We start from the raw sequence: 15997 nt of genomic DNA on the forward strand, positions 1-15997 counted from the left end.
CAAATCAGAACTTTCATCTAAGCAACCATCCTGTCAATTTGGTATCTTAGGCAAACATTTTAACTATAGCCCCTAAATTTAAGTCCAATCTGCTTGTACATACCGCAAGAACGATGGGGACTAGTATTCAATAGCTAACCTTCCATTGTATCCTATGTTATATCTTCTGTAGAAACAGTAGCATCGTCCCACATAAGTACAAAATCCAGATTTGATATACTTCAGCCGATGCTTAAAATGCTCATATGGAATAATCCATTTTATCCAGAACTCGGGCATGCTAGGGATATTAAACTCAGAAGCCTTTCCTTATTGATGACATTAGCAGGAATGTAGCTTCCAGCAATCATATCAATGTGTAAGCTGATGAATATGTATTGTGAATAACATTCACTCACTGGTATGTCATTTTTATGTACAGAAAACTTTTCCAATGATTTTGTTTAAATGTGTTTTCCAACTAAACCTGCCTTAGATTTTTTTTAATTGTGTTTAGCAGTCTCTGTTTACTGTACTGCAGAATTTTAGCTGTGATTTGTGATTTACGTATAATTTATGTTTTATGTGCCTATGATGTTGCTGCAAGATTTTCATTGCACCCGTAACTTGTCGTACTTGTGCATATGGCAATAAACTCGATTTGCCTTAAATTCTTTACCGTTAACCGTGGAAACAAATGAAGTAAAATTTAAATTCAATCTCAAGTGCAGCAGCTTTGAGAGTCAGAAATGTATTTAACCAAACATCGCAATAAAAGCAAAACCCCATCTGATTGCCATGTTGCACAATATTTATTTATAACAAAAACATGATATTTGCATACTTTAGGAACAGAACAAAATTAGCGATGTTTTGATTTTGAACTGACTTTGAGTCTCTTGATGTCATTGTCACTGAGGATCAGCGCTCCATTTTTAAATCGTCCCACCTGTCCAGATGGGGCTCTGCCAGACTTCTTGTGTCGCCTGTGGATACCAAATCCCAATAAATGTACATAGTTAAAGCTTGTACTTTACATGATACTTAATGCTAGCCAGGTTAATTGTAAATTGCATAATTTACTGGGGATTAATTGATAGACCATATGTCCATGGAATGGATGATCCCAATTGGTCCATGAATTCTGTATTCAACAATATGCACTTATAAAATAGTTTTAAAAGCAAAAATATTTAAGGTGTACAGAACAATAAAATGGTCTTTGAACTAAGAAGACAAATTTGGAGAGAAGCCAAAGTTTAGTCCAAGCAGTTAACTTTTAGGGAGGGAGTTTAAAAGCAGTGGAAGATTTGCAATGAATTACAAGCTCTGGGGTTAAGGAAGCTGAAGGAGGCAATTACACAGAGACCAGATCCAGTAGAAAGGACAAATAGGAGCTTTCGGAGACTGGTCTTTGGTGCAGACAAAAGGGCACTATTTGCGGCAATGGGAGGCCAGAAGTCACCATAGGCCTGTAAGAACAAAAACAATGGATAAACAGTACTTTGTGTGGGGACTTTCACGATGAATTCTCAAATATTAAGGGTAGAAATTGCAAGGCCAATTAACAGCATGGAAACATTAAGGCTGGTGTTCAAACATACTGATTAATGTTTCAGTAGCAAGAGAGAAGATTAAATGAATAAAAAAGTGGTTTATCATAGGAAAACAAATGGACATGGAGATTTACATACCTCAGGCCAATCTAAAACACTTAATAGTCAATCAGATTATTTTATCAAATGCTCCAGCAATGAGCAAACACCAATATCCCACAAGTCTGGCACTGGCCGATGACTAAATATTGATCTTGTAACTGGAAACTCCTGGTCTTCATTAAATAGTTCTATGATATATTTTATGCTTGAATAAGAAAGTAGGCTGGACTTCAATGTAAAGTCGTTTTAAAAAATGCTATCTAATGGGCCTGTCCCATCTAGGCGAAAAACCGGCAACTGGAACAGCGACTGTCAGAGTGGAACACACACACACACAAACACATTGCTTCCTTCACCAGCCCGTGTGAATTTTTTAGACAGCGCCCCTCCCCACCCGCCCTCCCTGTCTAAAAAATTCACACGGTGCAAAGCCAAGGTGATAGACACACCACGATGAACAGGAAGGTTGGCGCTGTAAAAAGATGGCTAAAGCACAGTGTAAGGTAAGTCCTTTAAAAGAGAGGGGGGAGGGGGGAGAAGGAGGAGGAGTGGAGACAACTTTTAAGAAGCCAGAGAAACACGGCTGCGAAGCTCGGTGGACATTTAACGTATCCTTGGTTCTGCTTACTGCTTGGTTCTGCTTACCTTTTTTTCCCCCAATGAACCAATGAAATTCACCGGTCAGCACCGGCTACAACCTACGAGATCCTCCGAGAACCTTCGACCTCCTGGCAACCCACTCGGACCTCCTGTCGACCCACCTACGGCGCAAGAATTCTCGCTACTCTCCATGGCGGCTTCAATTTAGTCGCCGCTAATTTTTCAACAAGTTGAAATGTTCACGGTGACCGCAATGAGGCCGCGACTGGTTCCCAGAATGCAGGAACTCCTCGCGACCATGAAGGCGACTCCCCGGCAACGACCAGCGAACATGTGGCGACTGCATAGTCTCCCGCAGTCGCCTAAAAAGTCGCTTAAGTGGGGCAAGCCCATAAGGCACATCAGATTGGACTGGATAATGAGTTCAAGTCCCTGGAGTCAGACTTCCAAAGACATGATTCATACCATCAAAACTATGTTAGCACCCGAGAACAGATATAATTACTGAAAGCTCAGCACACAAGTTTGAAATAGATACCAAGTCTGCAGACTAATTGACAGTAGCTGTGAAAGGGAATTTAAGGCCTCTTAATCATCTCATCTTTAACCTCTCAATACTCAATTCTGGAGGTCCCCACCTACTTCAAGAAGACCACTATCATCCAGCGTTAAAGAAAAGGTAGCGTGCTTTATGATCACCGTCCAATGGCTCCGACAACCACTATCATGAAGTGCTTTGTGAGACTGCTGATGGCGCACATTAACTCCAACCTACCGGCCAGCATTGATCCACTAGTTTGTTTACTACTGTCGCAACAGGTCCATAGCAGACCCCATCTCCCTGACCCTAAACTCATCTCTGGAACACCAGGACAAGAACTCCTATTTTAGACTCTTATTTATCAACTATAGCTCTATCCTCAACACCATAATCCCATCCAAACTCATCTCCAAACTCCATGACCTAGAATTCAGCACTCGCATCTGGCACTGGATTCTTGATTTTTGACGCCTAGACCACAATCAGTGAGGATAGGTGACACCACCTCCTCCACAATAATTCTCAACTCTGATGCACAGCAAGGATGTGTTCTCAGCCTCCTACTACACACCCGATACACTCATTACTGTACGGCCAAATTCACCACTAACTCCATCTACAAGTTTGCAGATGACACCATTGTCGTGGGCCGGATCACAAACAATGATGAGACCGGGTAGAGGAAGGAGATAAAGTACTGAGTTACATTGTGTGAGGACAATAACCTCTCGCTCAATGTCAGCAAATGAGCTAGTTATTGACTTCAGGAAGTATGGTGGAGTACATTTCCCAATCAGCATTAATGGCGTGAAGTGAAATGGTCTGGAGCTTCAAATTCAATGGTAATAATATTACCAATAATCTGTCATGGAGAACACATCAATGCAACAGCCCAGATAGCACACCAACATGTGAGGGGGGATCTTATAGAAACTTACACAATTCTTAAGGGGTTGGACTGGCTAGATGCAGCAAGATTGTTTCCGATGTTGAGGGAAGTCCAGAACAAGGGGTCACAGTTTAAGGATAAGGGGGAAATCTTTTAGGACTGAGATGAGAAAAACATTTTTCACACAGAGAGTGGTGAATCTCTGGAATTCTCTGCCACAGAAGGTAGTTGAGGCCAGTTCATTGGCTATATTTAAGAGGGAGTTAGATGTGGCCCTTATGGCTAAAGGGATCAGGGGGTATGGAGAGAAGGCAGGTACAGGATACTGAGTTGGATTATCAGCCATGATCATATTGAATGGCGGTGCAGGCTCGAAGGGCCGAATGGCCTACTCCTGCACCTATTTTTTTATGTTTCTATGTAACAACCCTAGTTCCTTGAGAGACTGAGGAAATTCGGCATTTCTCCAATAACTCTACAGGTGCACCATAGAAAGCATACTGTCGGGTTGCTTCACACCTCAGTTTGAGGACAGCTCTGCCCAAGACCTCAAGAAATTGGAGAGAGTTGTAGCTGTAGGCCAGTCCATCACACAGTCCAGATTTCCCACCATCGACTGCATCTACACTTTATATTTCCTCGGAAAAACCCCCCAACATAATCAAAGACTTGTCATACCCCGGTCATTCCTTCTCCCTGCTCCCAGCTGGCAGGAGATACAGAAGTGTGAAAGAGTGCACCACCAGACTCAGGAACAACTTCATCCCCTATGTTATCAGGCATCTGAATGGTCCTTCCATAAACCAGGGTACAGGCCAATTCACCTCTACCCCATTGTGGATATTGCACTTTGCCGATGGAACTGATGCACTACAATGTTGAGGACTATATTCTACACTATGTATCTTCTCTTTGGTGCTACCTCATGTACTCGAGTTTGACTTGATTGCCTTTATGTATAGTACTATCTGATCTGATTTTAAAACAAAGCATTTCACTGTATCTTGGTACACATGACAATAATAAACCTAGACTGAACTGCTTGGTAACAACAATACAATGTCTTTACTGATCAAAACCTTTTAGCTGGAGGAAATTGTTGCTCATCATTAAACATAATTCTTAAGGGGTTGGACAGGCTAGATGCAGGAAGATTGTTCCCGATGTTGGGGAAGTCCAGAACAAGGGGTCACAGTTTAAGGATAAGGGGGAAATCTTTTAGGACCGAGATGAGAAAAACATTTTTCACACAGAGTGTGGTGAATCTGTGGAATTGTCTGCCACAGAAGGTAGTTGAGGCCAGTTCATTGGCTATATTTAAGAGGGAGTTAGATGTGGCCCTTGTGGCTAAAGGGATCAGGGGGTATGGAGAGAAGGCAGGTACAGGATACTGAGTTGGATGATCAGCCATGATCATATTGAATGGCGGTGCAGGCTTGAAGGGCTGAATGGCCTACTCCTGCACCTATTTTCTATGTTTCTATAAGCAGTCTGACAATGCAGAAGGATTCGAGGAAGCTCAATTATGGAGAGCTCAACTGGTCTTGATGTACAAGATGGATAAGAGAGACAACATCATCAATGACAACGTCAACACGAGGGGATGAGGTAAGGAAAGTGTGGTCACGGAAACAAAGGTATAGATCACTTGACTTTTGGTATAAACTTTTGAGAAGGATAATATGGCACAAAGAGAGAGACACAGACATTTTCTCCCACTCCTCACCTGTCCTCGTCCTTCTTTTCCTTTGGCAGGGCCGATTTTGAGTTCTGAAATAAGAAAGGAAAAATCTAATAATGAAAATGAATGGTGACATAGTTTGACATCTCTTAGCCAATACACAAATTACAAATCAGCACGATCCTATGAGATATTATTCCAATATATTCTGACGTACACTTCACAAGGAAGGCAAGCAATGTCTTAAAGTTCAGGAATAAGATGCTCTGCTGAGAATAAGCCCAATGATAAAACAGCACTAACCATTTTCATTTGTTTCGCTGTTTCCTTATTTTTCACCATTTCCTGGTAAGTTTTGTAATTTACATATTCACGTTTTGGAGGCTGAAATAAAATCATCAGTACAAAGGATTGTAAAGTTTAATTAGGACCTTCAAATTCCTGACATTAGTTACAATGTGAGAATTTTCTACATGTGTGTGCATTGTGAATATTCCATATGAATGCATTATACCCAGGAACATTATGCATCATACAAGGCATCAAGTGCAATTATATTATTCCTCAAACATTGCCACGTGGGATCCAACCGTCAAGACATCATTTCCAGCAGTGCCTCGGCGCAGAGGGAGAACAAAGAGGGAAGAGACAGAGACTTTAAGATTTTGCCTTCCATCACAGTGAGGAGGTGTTTGGTGAACTCACTGTGGTGGATGTTAAATTTGCGTTGATTGTGTGTTTTTGTCATATTTTATTATATGTATGACTGCAGGGAAACAACATTTCGTTCAGACCGAAAGGTCTGAATGACAAATAAAAAAATTAAAATAAATTAAAAAAATTTAAAATTCAGTACTCCACAAGTACCATCATGGAAGCTTCGGCCCCTTTTTAAATTAAAAAAAATATATAAATGCTCATGCCTCCAGAGGAGGGCCACATAAACATAACCTTCTGACTTGAAGGCGAGGGTGGCAGCTACAGAGCCTCAGCCGACAATGAGAGGACAGGGTGTGCAGAGTGTCTGTGCTCTGGGTCACATGTACTACAGATCTGTGGTTATGATTGAGCGTCAACATGTTGAGTCCAAAACAATGTTACCGTATACGTACATTCCAAGTTGACTACTATTAATAGAGCAAAACGAGAGCAGCCGTGTAGATGGAAATATTCACTAGAAATCCATGATATACTTTTAGAACACACGCTCTTTATTACAAATTGCTCAACTTCGAAGACCAGGTCTGTCCAGGGACCGGTGTTCTTCTGTCCTAGGGCAGATGTTTCCAAATAAACAACAAATATCGCTTTTTATAGTACCCCCTTCTCTACACTTCCACTCCCCTGGAATCCGTGAAGTGGTTGCGGGGCAATATCCAGGTGTGGGCTCACTTAAGGTCACTTTATTTGCAACTGGTCACTGAGACTGGTGTAATCCAGTTTCAGTGAGGCCTGTCCCCCAAGCTTGAGAATCATCTTACATCTTGGCATTCCTGCCTCAGCCCACTGTCCGCTTTGACTGCCTTGACCCATTGTGTCCCCTTTACAAGCCAAATTAACTCAAGACCCAAAATGTTGCCTGTCAATTTCCCTCCACAGATGCTGTCTGACCTGCCGAGTGCCTATAACCTTTTTTTTTTTGCTGCAGCCACTTGCACCTAGTCTCTTGTGTCTTAATATTAATAAAGGTCCAGTTTGAGAATCATTCTCTAAAGCTCCTTCCAAACTTCCGTTGCCATAGAATTCAAGCCAATAAAATAGCAAACAGAAAATGGAAATAGCTTTGAGCTGCCTGAACCTAACTAGCTCAAGTGCCAGAGCAAAGGGTTGCACACCTCAGCATAACTTCTACCCTTGAAAATGAGTAAAGAACACAGAGCAGTACCTTGTGGAAACCATCAGTCTCAGGAGGAATGAAAGAGTCAGCATGAGGAACTGTAGCAGGTCACAAACAAATATGCGTACATACAGTGCAATCCATATGACATACCCTAGCGCCAAGCATTATAGCTCTCTCTTGTTCTAAAACCCTTTGCTGTTCTTTTCTGTATCCAGTGATACCAAATCTGTGCACTTCCAGACGGGCCTGTAAAGCAGAAGGCATCAACAGTGAGGCTCTTGGTTACGATTCACTGGTACACTGTTCAATTGCATTTTTTGGGTCCGTTAGATCATCCTGCATGAGTTTGGTCAGCGTGTCTCCACTAGGCCCCCCCAACCCACTGTCTTCATGCCTCCATATGTAGAGCAGGTGCAGTAAGTTGCAGTAAGTGGCAACAAACCAGCATGGACACCTATCGCACACCGCCGAGCCCAACCATCTGCAGCAAATGAGGGGGGACCTCATTGAAACTTACCGAATTGTGAAAGGCTTGGATAGAGTGGATGTGGAGAGGATGTTTCCACTAGTGGGACAATCTAGGACTAGAGGTCACAGCCTCGGAATTAAAGGAGGTTCCTTTAGGAAGGAGATGAGGAGGAATTTCTTTAATCAGAGGGTGGTGAATCTGTGGAATTCTTTGCCACAGAAGGTTGTGGAGGCCAAGTCAATGGATACTTTTACAGCACAGATAGATAGATTCTTGATTAGTACAAGTGTCAGGAGTTATGGGGAGAAGGCAGGAGAATGGGGTTAGGAGGGAGAGATAGATCAGCTATGATTGATTAGCAGAGTAGACTTGATGGGCCGAATGGCCTAATTCTGCTCATCACGTATGACCAAATCTCCCTGGTTGTAACCATCAAACTCTTTGCAGGGGCTTTAACAACTACCCATCCATAAGAAAGAACTGTAGATGCTGGATAGTGTGTCGCCTATTCTTTCTCTCTATAGATGCTGCCTCACCCGCTGAGTTCTTCCAGCATTTTTGTCTACCCATCCATAAGATGTGCAGTGTCTCTACTTCTCCCCCACTAACAGTCGCCTTCATAGCAGCTGAGGCTATGATGTTTGTGTTTATGCAATTAATCAGATACCCCATACCCCTATCTGCATACCCTTGTCAGTACCCCTGTTCAAGCATATCCAATTTCTATGGGTATTCCCCAATCTTTACAAGACCCCTTAAAGTTTGAAGAAATCCAAGAGATTCCCTCTGCCGCTGCACAGAAAAGTGAACAGATGACTCATGTAAAGGTAGCTCTGCTATAATGTGCGTTTCTGTAAAACTAATTGGATACACACGACTGACAACTTAGGGAATTATTTGCATTACTCGAGCCAAATTGCTTATAACGTGATTTCGATCAAGAATGAGAGATCCACTTACAAGTTACTTTAGAAATTGATAAGCAGAAAAAAGCTGCCTTTGGGTAAAAAAAAGCAGTCTCGGGGAAATAAAATGCTGTTTCCATGTAACCTCCACAGTTAGACACCAATAGACAATAGACAATAGGTGCAGGAGCAGGCCATTTGGCCCTTCGAGCCAGCGATCAGCCATTCAATGCGATCATGGCTGATCATCCCCAATCAGTACCCCGTTCCTGCCTTCTCCCCATATCCCCTGACTCCGCTATTTTTAAGAGCCCTATCTAGCTCTCTCTTGAAAGCATCCAGAGAACCTGCCTCCACTGACCTCTGAGGCAGAGAATTCCACAGACTCACCACTCTCTGTGAGAAAAAGTGTTTCCTTGTCTCCGTTCTAAATGGCTTACTCCTTATTCTTAAACTGTGGCCCCTGGTTCTGGACTCCAACATCGGGAACATGTTTCCTGCCTCAAGTGTGTCCAAACCCTTAACAATCTTATATGTTTCAATGAGACCCCTCTCATCCTTCGAAAATCCAGTGGACAAGCCCAGCTGCTCCATTCTCTCAGCATATGACAGTCCTACATCCTGGGAATTAACCTTGTAAACCTACGCTGCACTCCCTTAATAGCAAGAATGTCCTTCCTCAAATTAGGGGACCAAAACTGCACACAATACTCCAGGTATGGTCTCACTAGGGCTCTGTACAACTGCAGAAGGACCTCTTTGCTCCTATATTCGATTCCTCTTGTTATAAAGGCCAACATGCCATTCGCTTTCTTCACTGCCTGCTGTACCTGCATGCTTACTTTCATAGACTGATGTCAAGGACCCCCAGATCCCGTTGTACTTCCCCTTTTCCCAACTTGATGCCATTTAGATAGTAATCTGCCTTCCTGTTTTTCCTACCAAAGTGGATAACCTCACATTTATCCGCATTAAACTTCATCTGCCATGCATCTGCCCACTCCCCCAACCTGCCCAAGTCACCCTGCATTCTCATAGCATCCTCCTCACAGTTCACACTGCCACCCAGCTTTGTGTCATCTGCAAATTTGCTAATGTTACTTTGAATCCCTTCATCCAAATCATTGATGTATATTGTAAACAGCTGTTGTCCCAGCACCGAGCCTTGCGGTACCCCACTAGTCACTGCCTGCCATTCTGAAAGGGACCCGTTAATCCCTACTCTTTGTTTCCTATCTGCCAACCACTTCTCTATCCATGTCAGCACTCTACCCCCAATACCATGTGCCCTAATTGTCTCATTAGAACGCAGGCTGCTAGTTTCACTGTGGTGGCCACTGAAATTGACAAACGATCACTTCTGTTGACACTTGGACAATGATACTCTATATCACAATGTAACATACAGCCAAGTATTTTTAGCTTGCAGTAACAAAGGTAAACTTAAAGCTATTAAAAAAAACTTTAGTTTTGAACATCCTGTGGGCACAATCACTTTGTTATTACATCTGAATCTCTCTAGCCCCTAACCCCCTTTTTCCCACTGACACAAAAACAATGACGTGTTTTTCTATTACGCAAGGTTTTTAATGAACACAACTATCTGTACCAAAAAACAACAGGGCTGATACAAGACTTACCCTCTCCAAGTTCATCGCATTCTGGATCCTGTTGTCCTGCTCAGCAGTTTCTGTCACCTGCACATGTAAAAATTTAAAGTAATTGTTTCAACCATTAAATTCACTTAAAAGGCTGGAGAATGGTTCATTGCAATGGTAATTACTAAAGCTACAGCTTTCCGGGAGGAAAACCAGAGGCCCCAGCAGTTGCCAACAAGGCTGATGGACAGATAATTGATAATTGCCAAAATTATCCAAGAATCTTCTTCTCATATGGCAAGAAGATGGTGTTTACGTGTTTTATTGCAAATTTTTAGTCACCCTATGTGATTATGCAGGCAGCTGAATCAATTAACTAGGCAACACAAAAACCTGGGAATTTCCAACTTCGCAAAATGAGGCTAACGTTAGACCAAAAGACCAGACATCGTATCAACAAATAGGCTGGTCCCGTTGAAAATCCTTCCCTCCTTCACCTCCTTTCTGAAAACCGAGAGTGCGGTTTCAAGTCAGTGGATATTTTTAAGGCAGAGATAGACAAATTATTGATTAGAATCGGTTATGGGTAGAAGGCAGGAAAATGGGATTAGTAGGCAGTGGGCCGAGGTGCCAAAAGGGCTCTAGATTTTAACTTTTGTGACCCATGTCTGGTATCTACTTGAAATTTGGCACAGATTTAGATAAAACATAATTGACAAGGAATTCATAACTCGTCAGTGCAAAAAGTTGCACACTAAATTAATTAAGCTAATTAGAAAAAGTAACAGCGTCCTCTTGTGCTCAATAATATATAGCTGTACATGGGAACATTGAATACGGGACTGTAGCAGAGGTCCTGGATTTCACCGGCTCCTGAACCCGCCTAATTAATGGGTGAAGGCAGATCCTGTGCTTTCCCCAGTTTGCTGAACCCCACTGACTGCCAGTGTGCAGAGTGGGTGTCACAGGCATAGTGGGACTGGAGCAGTGCTAGGCTGGGAGAAGTAAATAAGTATTCACATACAAGGAATTTGCCTTGGCGCTCCGCCCACAAGTAACAACATGACATACAGTGACAGTTACGAATGACTCAGAAAACACTAAACATTAATAATAATAAAAAATTAAGGATAAAACATCATTGATCAAGCATGTGAACCAACAAAATACCAGATCAAAGGGAGGCTACAGATTTTTGGCTGTTGAGTAGAGCAACTACTCGTGGATAAAAACTGTTTTTATGTCTGGCTGAGGCAGCTTTGACAGTCCGGAGTCGCTTTCCAGAGGGAAGTGATTCAAAGAGTTTGTGCCCAGGGTCAGAGGGGTCAGAGATGATCTTGCCCGCTCGCTTCCTGGCCCTTGCAGTGTACAGTTCATCAATGGAGGGAAGGTTGCAGCCAATAATCTTTTCTGCTGATCGGATGATTCGCTGCAACCTCCAGGCGTCGTGCTTGGCGGCTGAGCTAAACCAGACCATGATGGAGTAGGTGAGAACAGACTCTACGATGGCCGTGTAGAATTGGACCATCATTGCCTGAGGCAGATTGTGCTTCCTCAGCTGCCGCAGGAAGTACATACTCTGTTGTGCCTTTTTGACTGTGGAGTCGATGGTAGCCCCCCACTTAAGGTCCTTGGAGATGATGGTTCCCATGAACTTAAAAGACTCCACAGATGTGACTGTGGTGTTGTTGATGGTGAGTGGGGTGAGGGGAGGGGGAGCTCTCCTAAAGTCTACAATCAATTAACAGAGCTACAATCTTAAGAGCATTGAGCTCTAGGTTGTTGCAATGGCACCAGGACGCCAGCTGTGACACTTCCTGTCTGTGCTAAGGCATCTTCCACTGAGAGGAAAATGCCTAACCCTAACCCGCTCCCCTTCCAGAGCTGCCCACGGCTGGAGCTGGTGCCACTTTGGGACCAGCTGCGGACTCTGTACGCGTGTGCTGTACGTGATGCTCAGCGCGTCCACCTCGGCCAGCATGCCCTTCTGGATCATCAGCAGCAGCCCACCCAACGCCACAATTACCCCATTGTGGGGAGCATCACTGCCCTGCACGCCAGCCGGGCCGCCTTCAGTACCCCCATAGCATTGGCTCCGTCAGCCGACAGCCCGACCGACCCCTCACTGCACCCACCGGCCGGCCGACAGCCCGACCGATTGACTGACCCCCTCTCTTCCCCCTGCTGCTCAGCTCGGCCCAGGGCCGCCTTCAGCATCCCCTTCGCGCCGGCTCTGTAACGGAAGTCCTCAAAAAAACAATACGCCCACGGGCCGGATATTTTCAGGTTACGGGCAGGATCTGACCCGTGGGCCGTAGGTTGTCGACCCCTGCCCTAACCCTCTTCGACTGAGAGGTAAATGCCTAACCGTAACCCTAAAATGCCTAACCCTGACCCTGACACTAACTACATTTTTATTTATCATTTTTATTTCACAGTTCACAACATCATAACTTTACAAAGATAAATCAGTTGTAAAACAAAAATTTCAGCAAGTGGTTAGCATTACCTTTCTTCCTTCAAAACCTTGCTATTGTTGTGATGTTATTAGGAGGCAGCCATGATCCCAGTGTGCTCGCTGCCTAGCTATCATGAAACAAAGTGCGTGATTGGTCAATTGGCGTCCAACAATGTCAAACGTGCTTTGATTGGACAATTACTACTGGGAAAATTGGAGGGTTTTCTCATATTTTTAAAATATGTGCAGGTTTTGTTCTTGACGAGTTTCATGTATGATTCCTATAATATTTTTACACAATATGTTATAAATACAGGCAGATACGTGATTTGGGTCACGAAATGAAACGAAAAAGCACCTCGGCCCACGGTCTATAAGAGGCAGACATGAGCCATGATTGAATGGTGGAGTGGACTCGATGGGTCAAATGGCCTAATTCTGCTCTTATTACTTGTGAACCTGTGAAGATGGGTTACAACTTGCCAGTACTGTGGTAGGCAGTGACTAAAATGCCAATTGGAGATCCATCAGATCTGGTTAACAGATGGCTTTGAGAGCTTCCAGTGGTGTTAAAAGGTTAGAGTGGAGTTTGAGTGCAGGTTGCAAATGTGCAATTTCAGGAATGCAGAAGTGGAATGAGAGAAACTATGAAACATACTTTACTGATCTCGGCTGTGACTGGTGGAAGCTTCCTTTTCTTGCGAGCACCGGTAAAGCTTACAACTTCAACTGGCTTCTTGTTGCTGACAGTTCCATTCTGATCATCTGGTTCTCTTCTTCCCTCTGCCTTTGTGCACACGATCTGCTCATTCTCAGGATCAAGAAGCTCTCTGCGCAGCCCTTCCAGACACTTTGAAATCTTAGCAGAAGGGATCGCTGTTGTCTTTGTATGCAAGTTACTTGTTCTGGGCGCTGCCTCAGTGCAAGGCACAGCCTGGGCCTCTGAGCAAACAATTTTTTTTTCTGTTTTGTCTCGTTTGCCTCTTCCCCCTTTTAGTTTTCGTTTCTCTCCCTTGTTCTTCTTTCCATCCACCTCAGATTCTTCTGTAATATCAATGTAAAAAGAAATCAAAGTCACTTGGAATAAAAGGTCTGTACAGTGATGGAACAAAAGACTACAAATGTGTAAGAAGGAACTGCAGATGCTGGTTTAAACTGAAGATAGACACAAAAAGCTGGAATAATTCAGCGGGACAGGCAGCATCTCTGGAGAGAAGGAAAGGGTAACGTTTCGGGTCGAAACTCTTCTTTAGATGGAAAAGACTATAAGCAATGGTCATGATGCATTTTTGGTTTTCCTGAGGCTGTGATCAAGATGCTACATAATTTGGCTCACCTGCTTTTCCGTTTCAGTTTTGCCCATACCATATATACAAGAAACTACAGTTGCCGGTGTCAGGCAAACAAACAACTGCTGGAGTAGGAATTACAGAAGGGGAGCAGTGAAAGAGGGTCTCACTAAGTTGCAAAGTTACTTGGGCGCTGTAAATTGACCTAGTGTAAGTAAGTGGTACAATTAGAGAGGAGTGCGGGATGCAGGAGGTGAGTTTGAGTAAGGAGAATGGGTAGAATGCAGGTTTCATTTATATTGATAAGAAATGATGACTCTGTTTCTCTTTTTATGTAGACATTGATACTGGTTTATTATTGTTATGTGCACCAAGATATGCACCCGGAACGGGGCCTTACATCGTCCGGCGCGGCTTTAACGGCCGCGGGACTTACCATCGCCCGCCGGGGGCTTTAACATTGGGAGAAGAATGGAAAACAGGGGAGTGACAATGACTTTGCCTTCATCACAGTGAGGAGGAGATTCACTGTGATGGATGTTTGTGTAATTGTGTGTCTTGTTAATTGTTTCTTCTTGTATGACTGCAGCACTCAAATTTCATTTGAACTTCATTTGAGGTTCAAATGACAATAAACGGTATTGTATTGTATTAGTGTTAATGAGTGGTTGGATGTGTGCACTGAGTGCCCAAAGGGCCCATCCCCGTACTGTATTTCTCTTCGGATATATCGAGGGGGTGCCGCACTGTCCGACGTGCCATCTTTCGTTTAAGGAATTATACTGAGACGTGTAGGAACGAACTGCAGATGTTGGTTGAAACCGAAAATAGGCAAGAAAAGCTGGAGTAACTCTAGGTTAGGCAACATCTCTGGGAAAAGCAATAGGTGACGTTTCATGTCGAGACCCTTCTTCAGACTGAGTCAGGGGAAAGGGAAATGAGAGATATAGTTCAAGTTCAAGTGAGTTTATTGTCATGTGTCCCTGTATAGGACAATGAAATTCTTGCTTTGCTGAAGCACACAGAAAAATAGTAGGCATGATGCAGAGTAGGCAGTAGGCAGAAAAATATAGACGATGATCTCGAGAGATATAGAACAAATGAATGAAAATTTGCAAAATGTAACAATGATAAAGGAAACGGTCCATTGTTGGCTGTGGGGAAGGTTATAACGAGTTATACAAACAATGAAACTCACCAGGACGATAGTGAAACTAGTACAACAATTGGAATGGGGGAGGGGCGGAGTGAGGGGGATGCAAGGGTTACTGGAAGTTAGAAAAATCAATATCCATACCGAAGATAGAAACAAAATGCTGGAGTAACTCAGCGGGTCAGACAACATCTCCGGAGAGAAGGAATAGGTGACGTTTCGGGTCGAGATCAGTCTGAAGATGGGGCTCGACCCGAAACGTCGCCAATTACTTCTCTCCGTAGATGCTTCCTCACCCGCTGAATTTCTCCAGCATTTTTTGTCTCCCTTCTTCAGACCGCTGGGTTGTAAGCTGCCCAAGTGAAATATGAGGTTATGTTCCTCCAATTAAACTGAGACCCCGCCCCGCCCCAAGTCGGCAACGAAATGCCGGTCGGTCGGTCGGTCGGTCGGCCGGCGCTTACCGCACTCGTACAGCAGCCCCAGGACCCGCTCCAGCAACCGCCGCTCGGCCTCGCCGCCGCTCTCGCCCATCACTACACCCGCTCCACGCTGTGTCTACGTCCGTGCGTCATCACGTCATCACGCTCGCGAAGCACGCCGATCGTCGGACCGTCCACGCTGAGCTCAGTGGTTCCTCTGACGTCATCACGGCGGCGCGGGCGCTGGTCGGCGAAGAACCTGGGGAGGGGCGGGGCCGATTGTAGTGGGTGGAGCTTGCGCTGGTCCGAGGAGAGCGCGTTACCGGGAGGGGGCATGGCTTCGGATGGTCCGGGGAGGGGCATGGCGGCGGGTGCAGGGGCGTGGCTCGCGCAAGCTCCGGGGATAAGGAAGGTGAGGGGGCGGGGCGGGGCTTGCGCTGGTCTGGGGGTGGGGCGAGGCTCGCACTGGCTGGCGCGGGCGCGGCCGTTGCTAGTGGGCGGGACTGCGCTGCTCT

The 15997-nt window shown here is 44.4% G+C and overlaps 1 protein-coding gene across 1 annotated transcript; it reads right to left on the bottom strand.

The window, feature by feature from the left end:
* Positions 1-772: 772 nt before the first annotated feature.
* Positions 773-15695, bottom strand: c5h1orf131 (chromosome 5 C1orf131 homolog). Its single transcript, XM_033021818.1, has 7 exons — positions 15525-15695; positions 13277-13662; positions 10203-10259; positions 7339-7434; positions 5652-5732; positions 5394-5437; positions 773-965 (listed from the first exon to the last, which is right to left on the bottom strand). The coding sequence occupies exons 1-7, from the start codon at positions 15592-15594 to the stop codon at positions 842-844; spliced, it is 858 nt and encodes a 285-aa protein (XP_032877709.1). The 5' UTR covers positions 15595-15695; the 3' UTR covers positions 773-841.
* Positions 15696-15997: the final 302 nt, after the last annotated feature.

This window comes from Amblyraja radiata, chromosome 5, assembly GCF_010909765.2.
Source record: "Amblyraja radiata isolate CabotCenter1 chromosome 5, sAmbRad1.1.pri, whole genome shotgun sequence".
NCBI lineage: Eukaryota > Metazoa > Chordata > Chondrichthyes > Rajiformes > Rajidae > Amblyraja > Amblyraja radiata.

Bases quoted from the DNA above. Each gene is read 5' to 3' on its own strand.
- c5h1orf131 (XM_033021818.1), bottom strand. From the start codon at position 15,594: ATGGGCGAGAGCGGCGGCGAGGCCGAGCGGCGGTTGCTGGAGCGGGTC. The intron at 10,260-13,276 runs GTATGTTTCATA...TTACATGTGCAG, and splicing joins TCACAGCCGAGATCAGTAAA to GTGACAGAAACTGCTGAGCA. The intron at 7,435-10,202 runs GTAAGTCTTGTA...TCTGCTTTACAG, and splicing joins ATGCGATGAACTTGGAGAGG to GCCCGTCTGGAAGTGCACAG.